The following is a 15,936-nucleotide window of genomic DNA, read 5'->3' as shown; positions in this document are numbered from 1 at the left end:
CGTGCTTGAGTGAGTTCTTATAGCCTACTGCAGCTCCTCAGCAGAAGGGGAGGGGTTGTTCAGGAAAACCAATCTGTCCAAAATAATCAATTTCCCTCCAAAATTATATTATAGACTATAAACAACTTTTGTTTATTTTAATAGGTCAGTAGCATTTGCGTAAATTAAAGCATAATTTGCATGATATGGTGGAGCTTCAATTATTTATTTAATTCCCTTTTAACACTATTTGACACTGGAGGCTGCTATGGCCAATTAATTATGTACCACAATCACAAAAATAGCTATTGTTATGAGAAAAACCACTTGTCCAACATTGCACTAATTTAAATTGGCCTAATACCATTGTTGCATATTCAAAATATGTCATTAGTGTGATTATGCATAAGAATGTGAGGCGTGGCACTCAAACCAAATCATTTATATAAAAAAATATGGTGAGGTTTCAGTCAACAAGGACCTTCATCAGAAATGAAAAGGTGTGTGCACTTACACAAAACTACTACAAAGCAAACAAGCTGAAACCACAACAAATGGTTTATTATGTAGGCCCATGTAGACATATTACAGTTTATTATCATGTAATCAAACTAAAGTAGGTCTAGGATTATTGACAAGGGGGTTCTAAACTCTATCTCCTCTTAGAAATAATAATACTTTACTTAAAGCATCCAGGTATGATATAACTTTATAACATTATAATGTCTTATAACAAGGCATATATTATGTCTCTCTATGTGTATTAGTCTAAAGCCCCTGTGACAGATTCTGTCCTCAGAGGCCAATCTAACAGTGGCGCAACGGTGAGCCCTGGTAAGTTTGTCTAATGGGTTAAGTGAGCTGGGTAAATAAACAGGCTGCAGATGCTGGAGGTGATCAAGCCCTCCACTTTCTCTGACAGCGTCCCAAATGGCACCCTATTCCTTATATAGTGCACACTACTTTTGATGGCCCTGGTCAAAAGTAGTGCACTATAAAGGGAATAGGGTGCTGTTTGGGATGGACCCACTGAGTGCAGAAAAGCAAATGGCTTCCAGATTATCTGGTGTGTGCCATCAAAGGGCCTGTTTGGCTTGCTTTCACAAACACAACCTCTGACACATCGAGCCACCGGCAGACCCTGCTGGCTTTGGCACTAGTTCAGCTGCACCAACAATGGCGACCTGCAGAAGACCCGGTGCCCACTCATAAACTGGGACACCGCAAGCCAAGGTTATTTTTACTGCTCCTCAGCCGGCAAGCAACACGACCCCTTACTCACTTTCCTTCACCTCACAGTTTGGAACCCTAAATACTTTGCCCCCCTCCTCCCCTCCACACCAAGGAATGCCACTAAAAACTTGTTGAGGTGATTAACTAAGGGATAGTTAGTTTGCAGTCACAGTGTGCTTCAAAGGGTTATTTGTAGGTGTACAATGAGAAGGTGGTATTTGAATGCAATATATAGACTATGGTGCAAAAAGTAATTGGTCATTTTTTAGGACAGAAAAATAAGAAATAAACAACAACATTTACAAGAAACCACGAGTTGTGACCAAGAGAACATTTTTAAGGAATGTCTGTATAGGCAGGCAGCTGAGCAGTGTGTCACAACAGGCCTGACAAATATCTCCCTTTAGGACAATACACCATCTCCTCCTGACTGTTTTGTCTCTTGGACAACTCCTGCACTGTTTTGAGTGATGTTATGGTGACCACATCGTGAGTCAGACCCAATACTGTAACAGAGCCAGCAGAGCGCTGCCATGTTGACTGCTGTGTTAGATACTCTCTGTGGTCAGGCGTGTTGACTCATGGACGCCGCGGCGAAAAGCTGAAACCCCGACCCAGAGCAGCTCTAGCCTGGTCCCAGATCTGTTTGTGCTATCTTGCCAACTCCTATGGTCATGAAGTCATCCCACACTCTTAGATAAAAAGGTGCTATCTAGAACCTAAAAGGGTTCTTTGGCTGTCATCGTAGGAGAACCCTTTGAAAACGTTTTGCTTTCAGGTAGAACCCTTTTGGTTCCAGGTAGAACCATTTTGGGTTCTATGTAGAACCCTTTCCACAGAGGGTTCTACTTGGAACCCAAATGGGTTCTACCTGGAACCAAAAAGGGTTCTCTAATGGGGATAGCTAAAGAACCCTTTTGGAACCCTTTTTTTCTAAGAGTGTAGGAGTTGGCAAGACAACACAAACAGATCTGCAACCAGGCTAGAGTAGCTACACCGAAGAACACCCTGCCAGCTGTAGCTCTCCTGGAATATTGGGGCATACAATAGATTGTAACATTGACAATACTTCCAGCATGGGGGTTTTGTACAGAAAAGTAAACGCAATGGTAGGATATGAGGTCTGAATAACATTTCAGGTGCCTGTATCACTCATTTAGAGAGACTGCTCCAATAGAAGTGGCTATTGCTGCAAACATCCCACCATTTTTGTGGAGGAGGTGCATCATGATGACGTCCATATTAGACAGAACGTTGTGGCCCCGCCCGCCTGTTGGGAAAACAAGGTTAACTAGGCTACTCCACTGGGCCACAACAAAAACATGACCTTTTTCAAACACTATTTTCTTGTTGTCTGCTTGTTTAAATCAATTACAAAACTACATTTAAGAAAAGTACAACATGTCTAAAGATTACTTTTCAACATTGCCTGCTCCCTAGTGTTCTCACAACTTAGAATAACATAATATTGTAGCTTCCCTCATGCCTCTTTTCATGACGGTGCTAGCAGCCACATGAGTGAGTGCTAGCTAGCTACCGACCGGAACATTAACCTAGCCAAGACCAACAACACAAACAAACAGACTATACAGTCAGCTAGAAACAGTGTGTGGAGTTACAAATGGACTATAGTAAACAAGTGAAATGTCTTACCTGTGATTAAATGTTTCCCACACAAATAGCTACATGTAGCGTACTTGGACACTGGGTCCCCACATTTCCCACTCTCCCACGCCGAATAGCCTGAAGCCACAGGGCTGTTCTCGCACCCTCTATTTCTACGTGGGAGCATTGCCAACCAACCATAGGTCGGGATTTTTGACCTGGTTACATGTACATTGAACAACATAGCAGCTTTTCAGCATGTTTTGTTATTTCTGTATACATTTACAATTGGAAATAATGTTTTTTTCCCCCAATTTGTGGTCGTGGTCGAGGGAAATTCCTTATTATGACATGAATACCGACTGAGACTATTTAATGCTGAAACACATCAGTTGTCATTGTTGTTATATAACGTGTTAATTATAAGAACAAGACACTTTTTATTCTACTTTAATATAATTATTTCCAGTTTGTCCTTCAATTCATGCAACTTGGTAGGACTATGAAGTAGCAAGAGTATACTTTTTTTGACCCCAATCTAACCCTCCCCCCTCTTTTTCTCTCCCTGCCTCCCTCTCTCCCACCCTCCCAAAGATACTGATAGTCTTACACAGCTTTCGACATGTTGAGTTATCTGGACAGATGGGACTGTCAGTTCAAATCAGCACCAAATGGCCCTATACTTCAGTAGTCTGACTACACCACAATGTATTTACTATAGTTTCACTTTATTTGAGGATTACATGAAAAAAGAATGAAAAATGTACATGTTTGAGACTGGTCCAATGAGATAGGTCCAATGTTCCCGCAATTTTTTAATTTTTTTAATCATAATGTTGGCCTACCAGAGTGACCTACCATCAAAAACAATAGAGAAAATGCATCCTATAACATTATAACATGGAAATAGCTGTTCTATCATTCAGCCTACAGTAGCAGCCAATGTTTGGTGTTCAATGTAGGCCTACATTCTATGAGACTTTAAAAAAAACATGCAGGGCTTGACATTAAGCTGTTTATTCACTTGTCCTTCAGAGTTGACTGGAAATGGAGGTGAGGAAAATGTTGTTGTATTGTGTTTGATGCAAGAAACTACTTTACAAAATATAATTAATTATTATTCCCATACAGTTATTATTATTACAGAGAATCAGACAAAAATGTATGCTACCCTCTGCCTATTGGCTACTTAGCTTATTCAACCCTATCTCAAAATACAACACTGCCCCTTTAAGACATAAAAAAAAGCTCTTTACCTGACCTGTTTTTCAAAGATGGGTAGAAATGTACATGTTTTGTGCTCTTGTAGGAAGCCATCACTCCCCCATTGCTGACCAGAAATTAGCTAGAACTGGACTAATAACTCCATAACTAGCAAAGAATATGAACATATATTATGTGCACATTTGGCTACATGCAGCTCTCACTTTGATCTCAGAACAAGCGTATTTACTCACGACTGCTGGTGCCTGTCAATGCAATAGTATCCTAATCCAATGATCTTTGCAAAATCTCTTGCATAGTTTTTACATACTAAGTCTTGCATAGTTAGTTTTATTTCGGTATTGAAAGTGGCTAATATCACGTTGATTCGATCACAATTCCCACAGTGTAGGTAAACGTTGATAGTGTTAACTAATGGGGAAAACTCTAAATTGAGTTAAGTTCAATCTCGTGCTTCTCTGAAGATGGTGTAATGCAGACCGCAATTTGGGGTGTTTCTTGATGTGGGTGTTCCCTGATATCAAGAAACGCCCATTGATACCTGCACTTGGTCAGTTCCGGTGTTATGAAACTGATGGTTTCTTGACACAGATGATTTGTTTACATACTAGATTAGGATAACTAACGTGGCAGGTTAGCATAATGAACTTGGCAGGTTAGGTGAATTAGTGTGGCAGGTTAGGAGACTGAGGTTAGGAAAAGGGTTAGGGGTAGCTACAACGCTACAGTTGTCAACAACTGTTGTCAACAACGCGAAAGAAACGGCCACGGACCAATGGCGAGCATCAATGGGTGAAACTTGACATCAAGAAACACAGATATCAGAAAACGCCCCTAATTGCAGTTAGGGGGGAAAGTGGATACCTAGTCAGATGCACAACTGAATGCATTCAACCGAAATGTGTCTGCCACATTTACCCTCTGAATCAGAGAGTTGCCTTAATTGACATCGTCGGCACCTGGGGAGCAGTTGTTGAGGGGGTTAACTGCCTTGCTCAAGGGCAGAACCGCAGATTTTCCCAGCTTGCCAGCTCGGGGAGTCGAACCAGCGACTTTTCAGTTATTGGCCCAACACTTCTGTGCGTGGGCTGGTATTCCTTCTGTACACGGGAGCTGAGTGCCCGTGCACACATGCAGTTTAGGGGGAACATTTCCTAGGTCTGGTTTGAGATAGTACTTAGATATGTTTCCTATATAATAACAATGTATTTTGTTACATTGTTAGATAGCTTCAAAAACAGCAAACATTTCCTATTATAGGTGACAGTTTCTCAAGATTACACTTGCTTGGCCACGTATTGACCTGGGGACATTTTGGTGGTATTTTTGGTGGGACGGACGGATATCCAAACAGAGCAGGTGCCGAGGTTTGATACTGTGTCTGGTGAACTAACTACCATGTCATCATCATCTCCTCTGAGACCCTCATCTCTCCCAGCCAGTTATGAGGTCAACCCCTCGATCACAACAGGAAGTCTTCTCACACGCGACGATTCTTTGGAGAAGCCCGCTAACAGGCCTTAATGGTCGCCTGGCCGGGCCTGAGGTTCCTCTGACCCACATTAGACAGCTTCCTCTCGGATCGCTTGGGACCTCGGGGCCCTTGTCTCAACTCCATGGTGTTCACGGGTCGGCTAGTTTATCAGGCTGGAGAATCTACAAGAACCTACAAGGCGGGCCATAAAAGCCCCTCTTTTATGATCATACTTCCAAGGTTGAAGATTTGATCAGATTTAATACAGGTAGGCTATAAAAGGCCCTTCCGCTTCATCCCTCTGATGATACGTGCTCTTGATTTGGGCCGCTTGTATTTCTTTAAAATGTTACCTTTATTTAACTAGGCAAGTCAGTTAAGAACAAATTCTTATTTACAATGACGGCCTACACCAAACAAACCCGGACGACGCTGGGCCAATTGTGCGCCGCCCTATGGGACTCCCAATCATGGCCGGTTGTGATACAGCCTGGAATCGAACCAGGGGGTCTGTAGTGACGCCTCAAGCACTGAGATGCAGTGCCTTAGACCGCTGCGCCACTCGGGAGCCCAAGTGGCGCAGCTATCCTCAGTCGCGACTGGCTGAGAGTAGACCTGGAGCGGGGATACGGAATCCTCTGTTCATTGTTTTGATGTTTTTTTAAATGTATAGTGTGTGGGGTTCGGCTGTTTTTAATAGCTAGGTACATCCTTTTCATGGATTGTGGTTTAGAATAGCGCGTGTACGTGGGATGGGTGTTTGTGTGTGTGTACGGACCGCATTGTGTCTTAAAATAGTAGTCTGGAGTGCACTGAGACACATAGCTGTAATTTCCCATGGGGGACACAGTGGCCGGGGGCCGAGAAGGGAAGTTTCTGGGCCCCCGTCTGGGCCAGAGGGGGGAAAGGGGCCTGGTTCTCATGACACCTGACCCAGTCCACATCCTGTCATCAGCCCCACAGCGTGGTGTGGTGTGGTCAGGGGGCCGAGCCGGGCCGGTGGAGATCCTCTGACCCAATCTAGATCCGGATGGCTCTCTGGCTGGCTCTCTGGAGTCACAAGCATGGGGGAAACACACTGCTCTCACACCCCACATGGTGGTTTTCCGTATGTACTGTATACTTTTGTATTATACTAAGGACTGACTGGTTGGTTGTACAAACCTTGTGTTTGTTTGATGGATCCTGTTTCATAAAAGTGGTAGCCCCCTCTGCTGGTCAATAGAAGAGCTACAGTTAGAGTAAATCACTGATGGTTGGTTGTCTGTTATTTGTTAGTTGAATTAACTCAAAGTTGTTGTGTGAAGCAAGAAGGATTCAAACAAAATATATTCTGAATTCGTTCATACTTTTGTTTTCTTGATGGTTAATGTGTCAGGTAATGTTACCTCAAGTTAACATGTGTTGAGTTAATGATGGTTGACGCCTTGAAAATGGCACACGGCACAGAGAACAACTTAGTGAAAATATTATATTTTAATAATTAATATTACTTGGTAATTGAAAAGTTCAAGGCTTTTCATGATTACATACAAAGTTGAGTACAATTCAAATTCAACAGTCGTATTGTAGGGCAAATAATTAATGGTACCAATCCTTAATAATGGTATAACAATTTCACTCTGTATTTTCATGTCTAAGTATCACATTGTAGCTTACAATTACAGCCTTTGCATAGATTCAAAAACAAAGGGGCATATTAATAATTTCCTACATAGAACACAAATATATCAACAATTATTGTGAATGAGATCAGATATAGGACTACTTTGTCTCAGAAATATATTACAGCATTTTATAAGATGTTCAATTCATAAATCAAATAAATTAACGACATAACCAATAAATTAATAATTTGATAAATAAATAAATAAGTACATAAATGAAAAAATAAATAAATACACAAATATGTCTCTTATGGAAGGGGAATTAAGAGCTAATTGGCATATAAAATAATACTGGAATGTAAATTATTGCAAGTAAATAAATAAGAATCCATAAAATAAATATTGAATAAAAAATATTCACATTTTAATTAGTTATTCAGTCCTCATCATCAGGTATCTTCTATGTTCTTGAACAACCCTCATTGCCATTATTATTGCTCTCTATCAAAAGGCAGGAAGAGGAAGACGAGTGTTGAGGAGTGCCGTCTTTGACAGCGCCTCCCAAGTGGCGCAGTGGTCTAAGGCACTGGATTGCAGTGCTAGCTGTGCCACTAGAGATCCTGGTTCAAATCCAGGCTCTCTCGTAGCCGGCCGCGACTGGGAGACCCATGGGGCGGCGCACAATTGGCCCAGCGTCGTCCAGGGAGGGGGATTCAATGGCCGGCAGGGATGTAGCTCAGTTGGTAGAGCATGGCATTTGCATCGCCAGGGTTGTGGGTTTGATTCCAGTATGAAAAACAAAATAATAATGTATGCACTAACTGTAAGTCGCTCTGGATAAGAGCGTCTGCTAAATGACTAAAATGGTTGTGTTTATTAGGCACCGGACTGAAACAAGGAGAGGGACTACCTGGATTTGTCCAATAAGAAACCCTAATTTTCAGTTACGGAGCGTTTTAAAATATGTTCTGTTATATGCCCTAATAAACACAACCCTGGTCTATCTTGTAAAGGAGATGTTATCTCAGTGAGACCGACCTGGATAAATAAACTGAAATAGAAAATAAACAGATCCCTAATCAGTCCTCAGAGCAGCAGTCCTCTTCGTCTCCAGAGCCCTTGAAGCAGGCCGACTCATAATGCTTGTTCAGATAGGACTTGAGCACAAAGCTCTTGCCGCAGCGCTTGCACTCGTAGTGCTTGAAGGCTGAGTGTGTCTGCATGTGGGCACGCAGGTTGGAGCGGTCCGCAAATGCTTTGCCGCAGTGGGCGCAAGCAAATGGCTTTTCACCCGTGTGCGAGCGCATGTGACCCTGCAGCAGCCACGGTCGGCTGAACGCCTTGCCGCACACACTGCAGTCGTGCTGCAGGTCGTGGGTGAGCATGTGCATGGCCAGTGCCGGCATGGACACATAGGCCTTGTGGCAAGTGGGGCACTTCCTGGCCTGCTGGCCGTCCAGGCTGCGGTGCGTCTGCTTGTGGCGGCTCAGGTTGGACGAGGTGGCGTAGGTCTTGCCACATTCGCCACACGTGTGGCGGCCCGGTCCCTTGGATTTCCCAGAATTCCCTTTGGCAGCTTTGGCCCCTGTGGAGCCTGCTTCTGTACTGCTATCTCTCTCCTCACCTTCCTTGTGTTGGTGCCTGTGGTTGGCCCTTTTCCGAGAGCGGCCGTCGGAGATGAGGAAGGCGTCTACCGGGTAGTAGATGCTGCTATCCGACTCGGTGGTGACACTCGAGTGGGGGCTGTCGGGCTGCTCCATGTCATGGTCGGAGTAGTCCTCCCCCCCGCTGCCCCCCGTGCTCCCCGGGGAGTACAGGGGCCCCACAGAGAGCCCGGTCCCCAGCTCCTTTGTGCTCTGGCATATTGAGGGGATGACATAATCCTGGATGTAGCCTGTAGTGGGTTGGAAGAGAAAGATCTGGAATAAATAAAGGACTTTTACTAAATCATTTTTTACAAAATATGTTTTAGGGTCGAGAATGCTATGGTTTTATGATTCCAGCAATCTTTCTGATTCCAGTTGAAAGCATATTTAAAAAAAAAAGTTTTATTGTTTAGCCATTGAGTAAAAATCTGCTGATCTCCCACTGGGCACAGACGTCGATTCAACATCTATTCCACGTTTGTTCAACATAATTTCATTGAAATGACGTGGAAACGACGTTGACTCAACCAGTGTGTGCCCAGTGGGCTGGATCTTCCATGCGTTGCGGATCAATATGAAACTGTATACAGGAAACCAATCGCAAGTGCTTGGTTCAGCAAACACCGTTTTGCAGTGATCAGTAACTCATCCGGCTCCAAACAAGGGCTTTATCCTAAATGGCACCCTATTCCCTATATAGTGCACTACTTTTGACCAGGGCCCATAGGGAATAGGGTGCCATTTGGGATTAATCTAAGGACTATCATTGCTAGCTACATCAAAAACACCATCACAGACGAAACACAAGTTCTATGCACTGACAGAGACACAACAGTCATAAAATGAAACACACTTGTTAGTTCTCCACAACCGATCCACCTGTCACCTTCCCATCCAATGCCACCATATCTAAATCTGGGCCAAAACAAAACAGAATGTCTAAGTAGAGAAATCCCCCAAAGCGCTAAATCATTTTAATCAGATCATTCTCCATCTGTGGCGTGTTGAAAGTGCCTGTGAGTATGGTAATAGAGAGATTGAATGACAGGTGCAGTGTGATTTGGGGATGGGGATGGAGAGGGGGGGCTATAGTCTGATCTTGACAGCAGTGCGCACTATATTGTGCTCCCCCCTGCAACACAAAGGGAACTAGACAGCTGGCATCCTAAATCTGGGGACAGATGATCTGGCGAGCCAAAGCTCTGTGGTTATGAAGGACATTCCACTAACAACAACACACCACACATTTCTATGGAAGTGTTTTGCCCTGAAATCACAGTGTCAGTTGACAAAACCTGATGTACATCTAAAGTTGGTTGTACTCCTCTCTTGTTTTTTGTATCCATTCTGTGACATCATAAACAAATGATGTTACATAAAGCATGTTGCCCTTTTACATTTAAGGTAATATTTTCTAATGAATGCTCTTTTTCACCATTTAACATTGAGTTTTGTCAATTCATCAGAGAAAATGTGTATTTTGTCAATGGATTTTAGAGAGAGGGATTTAATTGCTGCAATTCGACCCCCTGTGGGTATCTAGCATCCTGTAAGATCAGATGGAATGGAGGGATGGAGAGATGGAGGGGGGTTGGTGATGATAAGGGGATTGAATAGCAAACACAACATCACAGGCTTCATGGCAGAAGACAAAACATGGATCAACAGTTTGGTCCGTTTACTGAATATTTTTTAAAAATAAAAGTAATTTTTAAAACAAATGTTTTTGTGATTTTTCCTTTCCTGAACAAATACACTATAGCAACAAAAAAATAATCGAAATCCTACAACTCTAATCTATATACAACAAGCAAATTAATGATGAAAATTCACTTTTTGTTTGCAATGTGTAGACAGAATTTTAAGTAATCTCGACTCACCATTTTCACTCAAACGGACCGCCAAGTTGGTGGCGAAGTTGGTGGCGGACTCGGTGATGGCACGTGTGAGTGGGTACGATCCGTCGTTGTGATACTGATGCTGATGATGATGATTGGAGGAGGAGAAATCGTGGACCTTCAGTTGCTTCACCAAAAAGGAACGTGGCATTTTCTTGACGGGCTGTTACTAATGCCACGTATGAAGAAAAAAACAGCACAAGAAAAAGCCAAAGGCCTGCACGCTACTTTAGGACAGCCCTTTAGAAAAGGCCCCAAGTCAAAGAAAGCCAAAATGCTGGTGGACGATGCTAAAGGATGCTCTGAGATTTCCCTCACTGCTAAAACTCCCAGGCCTGAATAGCCTGAAAAGCCTCAGTCTGAATGCCAGAACAAATAGAAACAGAAAGGGAAAAGTGAAAGACAAAGGATAGGAGAAAAAACACAGAGAAAGAAATAAAGTGTAGAGAGATAGAGGGAGAGAGAAGAGACGGTTAGACTAGCTGAGCTCAGCACAGACTTTTATATGGGACACGAGTCCCCTAAGATCAGGTGGTGCCTTTGGAAAAGGAGCCTGCTTAGCATTAATCCATCAAACATCCCCGGGGACACACATCAAATTACCACCAGCCGTCTGTGCATGCCAGCGCACACACACGCACAATGCACTTAACACACACACGAGCGCACATGCACATTGCAGCCAACTCCCCCTCCTCCCCTCCTCTCCCCTCCCACCCCCACTCTTTCACCCCTTCATCACTCCGCTCACACAGAGAGAGAGCAGACAATAGCATGGCTGAAGCGCGAGGGTGACACTACACACAACATCTTGTCCCCTATTGTCTTACCCCTGTTTGCAGATATTACAATATTTGACGGCTAAATGCTCATAAATGGAATTTGATTTCATCATGATAATCTTCTTTTATAATGTATATGTAAGTGGCAGTGGCGGCTGCTGAGGGGAGGACAGCTCATAACAATGGCAAATGGAATGGCATTAAACACATAGAAACCATGTATTTGATACCATTTCCACTTATTCCGCTCCAGCCATTACCACGAGCCCGTCCTCCCCAATTAAGGTGCCACCAACCTCCTGTGGTAAGTGGGGATATGGATTTTAACAAAAGGCAACATATAGGCAACTGCCAAAATAAAGGAAACACGTAAATGAGGGATACAGAGTATATTGAAGTACACTGCTCAAAAAAATAAAGGGAACACTTAAACAACACAATGTAACTCCAAGTCAATCACACTTCTGTGAAATCAAACTGTCCACTTAGGAAGCAACACTGATTGACAATAAATGTCACATGCTGTTGTGCAAATGGCATAGACAACAGGTGGAAATTATAGGCAATTAGCAAGACACCCCCCAATAAAGGACTGGTTTTGCAGGTGGTGACCACAGACCACTTCTCAGTTCCTATGCTTCCTGGCTGATGTTTTGGTCACTTTTGAATGCTGGCGGTGCTTTCACTCTAGTGGTAGCATGAGACGGAGTCTACAACCCACACAAGTGGCTCAGGTAGTGCAGCTCATCCAGGATGGCACATCAATGCGAGCTGTGGCAAGAAGGTTTGCTGTGTCTGTCAGCGTAGTGTCCAGAGCATGGAGGCGCTACCAGGAGACAGGCCAGTACATCAGGAGACGTGGAGGAGGCCGTAGGAGGGCAACAACCCAGCAGCAGGACTGCTACCTCCGCCTTTGTGCAAGGAGGAGCAGGAGGAGCACTGCCAGAGCCCTGCAAAATGACCTCCAGCAGGCCACAAATGTGCATGTGTCTGCTCAAACGGTCAGAAACAGACTCCATGAGGGTGGTATGAAAGCCCGACGTCCACAGGTGGGGGTTGTGCTTACAGCCCAACACCGTGTAGGACGTTTGGCATTTGCCAGAGAACACCAAGATTGGCAAATTCGCCACTGGCGCCCTGTGCTCTTCACAGATGAAAGCAGGTTCACACTGAGCACGTGACAGACGTGACAGAGTCTGGAGACGCGGTGGAGAACGTTCTGCTGCCTGCAACATCCTCCAGCATGACCGGTTTGGCGGTGGGTCAGTCATGGTGTGGGGTGGCATTTCTTTGGGGGGCCGCACAGCCCTCCATGTGCTCGCCAGAGGTAGCCTGACTGCCATTAGGTACCGAGATGAGATGGCATATTATGAGATCCTCAGACCCCTTGTGAGACCATATGCTGGTGCGGATGGCCCTGGGTTCCTCCTAATGCAAGACAATGCTAGACCTCATGTGGCTGGAGTGTGTCAGCAGTTCCTGCAAGAGGAAGGCATTGATGCTATGGACTGGCCCGCCCGTTCCCCAGACCTGAATCCAATTGAGCACATCTGGGACATCATGTCTCGCTCCATCCACCAACGCCACGTTGCACCACAGACTGTCCAGGAGTTGGCGGATGCTTTAGTCCAGGTCTGGGAGGAGATCCCTCAGGAGACCATCCGCCACCTCATCAGGAGCATGCCCAGGCGTTGTAGGGAGGTCATACAGGCACATGGAGGCCACACACACTACTGAGCCTCATTTTGACTTGTTTTAAGGACATTACATCAAAGTTGGATCAGCCTGTAGTGTGGTTTTCCACTTTAATTTTGAGGGTGACTCCAAATCCAGACCTCCATTGGTTGATAAATTTGATTTCCATTGATAATTTTTGTGTGATTTTGTTGTCAGCACATTCAACTATGTAAAGAAAAAAGTATTTAATAAGATTATTTCATTCATTCAGATCTAGGATGTGTTATTTTAGTGTTCCCTTAATTTTTTTGAGCAATGTATATTGAAAGAAGGTGCTTCCACACAGGTGAGTTAATTGAGCAATTAACATCCCCATCATGTTTAGGGTTATGTATAAAAAGTTGCCCATTATTTTGGCTACCATGGCTATATGAAGAGATCTCAGTGACTTTGAAAAATAATAGGGGAATTAAAGTGTGTGTGTGTCTCAGTCACCAGATCTCAACACAATTGAACACTTATGGGAGATTCTGGAGCGGCGCCTGAGACAGCGTTTTCCACCACCACCAACAAAACACAAGATTTCAGACACTTGTAGAATCTATGCCAAGGTGCATTGAAGCTGTTCTGGCAGCTCGTGATGGCCCAACGCCCTATTAAGACACTTTATGTTGGTGTTTCCTTTATTTTGGTAGTTACATGTACATACATGTGGCAGATGCTGTAAAATGTGAATGTAGCCATCAGCCGTACAGATGGAATTGGATGTAATGAACGGAGGGCATCATATTGCGATGTGTATCTCTCCAGCATAAACCACTTCCACATTTTACATTCACATTCTTGACATTTCAGAGGTACTGCCATCAGTGCTGTCACCACAGCTGCTATTTCTCACGCTCATCCCTTATTGTAGGTTTTTGGCAGTTTTATGTCCACTTAAGAATCTCTTACCCCCAACGTCAACCTCCTCCAGTGACAATGGTCCTCCGATGGTGAATTCTGGCCTGGCGGCTGGACTCAGCTTTACCAAGGCCTGGACAGTGAGGACACACACACAGATGGGTTTATAGATTCTAAAGGTACAGTTGGACTAAATCGTGGACTATGTGACTTGAAAAGTCTTTGGACGTATTTTTTGCTAATGCACAAACAGAAGGAAAACCCTCTTTCCAACAACAAGAAAAGCGATATGCCTAATTTCTTTCCTTTTTTGTTTTACTCATACAAGGAACAAGGTAATGGTAGAAAATGTGCAACCCTGCGAAATCTGTGAAGATACTTACACATACAGTACAACATTGCACTTGTGTTTTTCCTCCATACACATCATTGATTCATTTTGTGTGCTACTGTGCGCTATTTGACTAGCTAACCGCATAGCAATTAGACCATAGAGTGTGTTAGTAGGGAGTGGCTATTGTGGTCTGTTTTAGTAGTGATAATTGAGATAATTTGTGCTAATCGCATCCAGTCATTGGTGGAGGGCCCTCTGCAAAACAAATGCAGGTTCTTTTCACTAAGAAAGTCTTTTCAGCGCTTCGCTAAAGTCGCTTTCTTCAGCGCCTGACAATGAGACAGCTGCAAGCCAATGAATGAGCCTGATTGTCTTGTTCATTAATCGGCAGTAACCAGTGAGTGAATCTGAGAAAAGAAAGGAATTAACTTGTTTTCACTTTCACTCCACTTGTTCCCTTCACTTACTCATTTCTGAATATGTACCGAGTTGAAAATGAAGAATTCATCTTTCCAAAAAATTATTTTAGTTTAGTCTAATACATACCCGTAACGGTCGTAAACATTTTGTTGACTTCAGCTCTATTTCTGCTTGGGAAAACAATCCTACAAGGTCCACAGGGATTCTGCATAGGACAAACATATGACAAAACCTCCAATTTTGAGGTGACTTGAAAAGGCATGTACAATCAACTCTATCCTCACCATCCCTATTCCACCCAAAGACCTTAAAGCAAGGAGGTCTGATGAGAGGTGACGGAAAGAGATAAAAGAAAAGCTACTACCCCTCAGGTGTTGTGATAAGGGGGGAGAGATGGAGAAGGGCGGGGGGCACAACGGAGGTTGTACAACTACATTTTAATCTAGTCGGGCCTCAAACCTGATAAAAGGATTCTGTCCATCTCTCTCCTCTCCATTTCGGTGGTCATCAATCAAACTTGTCACTCCCTCCCACCGGTATCCCTCGCCGGCGTCCATCCGTTGTGGTGGTGTGAGGAGGACCGGGTCTCCTGGGAACTGGGACCTACAGAAGAAAAGCTGTGACATGATGCCTGATCTGGATGGATGCTAGAGCAGACAATAGGAGAAACGTACTGTACTGAATGAGACATTAATTTCAATAGTACTTGTGATTGTGTTCTTATTGAACAATAATGATACATTATAAATCAGGCATACAATACAGGATACAAGAACATGTAATTTTTTGTTGTTGATAGTGCTAAAACGTGAAAATGTTGCTCATTTTGCTCAAACAAACCGAAAAAACACAAAATAAATGTACAAACATGCAAAGGTCAGCTTCAGACAGTACATCATTGACATTACACAATACTGACAAGTGCCTGTTGTTGTGTTTCAGAAAAAGAACAGGTGTCCACTACACTGATAAGCCATAAAAAAAGATTATGTCGTACCATTTGTGTGTATTGCATTACTGAAATAACCCGATTTTATTGCCTAAATGTCCCAATAGCATCCCGTCGTCCTTGGCTCCTGATATTGATAAAGAGGCTTGCGCCCCAAATGTCACCCTATTCCCTATATAGTGCACTACTTTTTACCTGGACCCAT

The 15,936-nt window shown here is 43.6% G+C and overlaps 1 protein-coding gene across 2 annotated transcripts; it reads right to left on the bottom strand.

Moving 5' to 3' along the window:
* Positions 1–7,915: 7,915 nt before the first annotated feature.
* LOC121578618 (transcriptional repressor scratch 2-like) lies at positions 7,916–15,445 on the bottom strand. Of its 2 annotated transcripts, XM_041892987.2 has the most exons (4): positions 15,242–15,445; positions 14,080–14,161; positions 10,649–11,025; positions 7,916–9,016 (listed from the first exon to the last, which is right to left on the bottom strand). In XM_041892987.2, the coding sequence occupies exons 3-4, from the start codon at positions 10,815–10,817 to the stop codon at positions 8,202–8,204; spliced, it is 984 nt and encodes a 327-aa protein (XP_041748921.2). In that variant the 5' UTR covers positions 10,818–11,025; positions 14,080–14,161; positions 15,242–15,445; the 3' UTR covers positions 7,916–8,201. The 2 variants fall into 2 exon arrangements, with proteins under 2 accessions (XP_041748921.2, XP_041748922.2); XM_041892988.2 differs by lacking the exons at positions 14,080–14,161; positions 15,242–15,445 and having other exon boundaries at positions 7,916–9,041; positions 10,649–10,718.
* Positions 15,446–15,936: the final 491 nt, after the last annotated feature.

The sequence above is a fragment of the Coregonus clupeaformis genome, chromosome 12 (genome assembly GCF_020615455.1).
Source record: "Coregonus clupeaformis isolate EN_2021a chromosome 12, ASM2061545v1, whole genome shotgun sequence".
Lineage (NCBI taxonomy): Eukaryota > Metazoa > Chordata > Actinopteri > Salmoniformes > Salmonidae > Coregonus > Coregonus clupeaformis.
The sequence above is the reverse complement of the archived record's forward strand: the minus strand, read 5'-3'. Positions and strand labels throughout refer to the sequence as shown.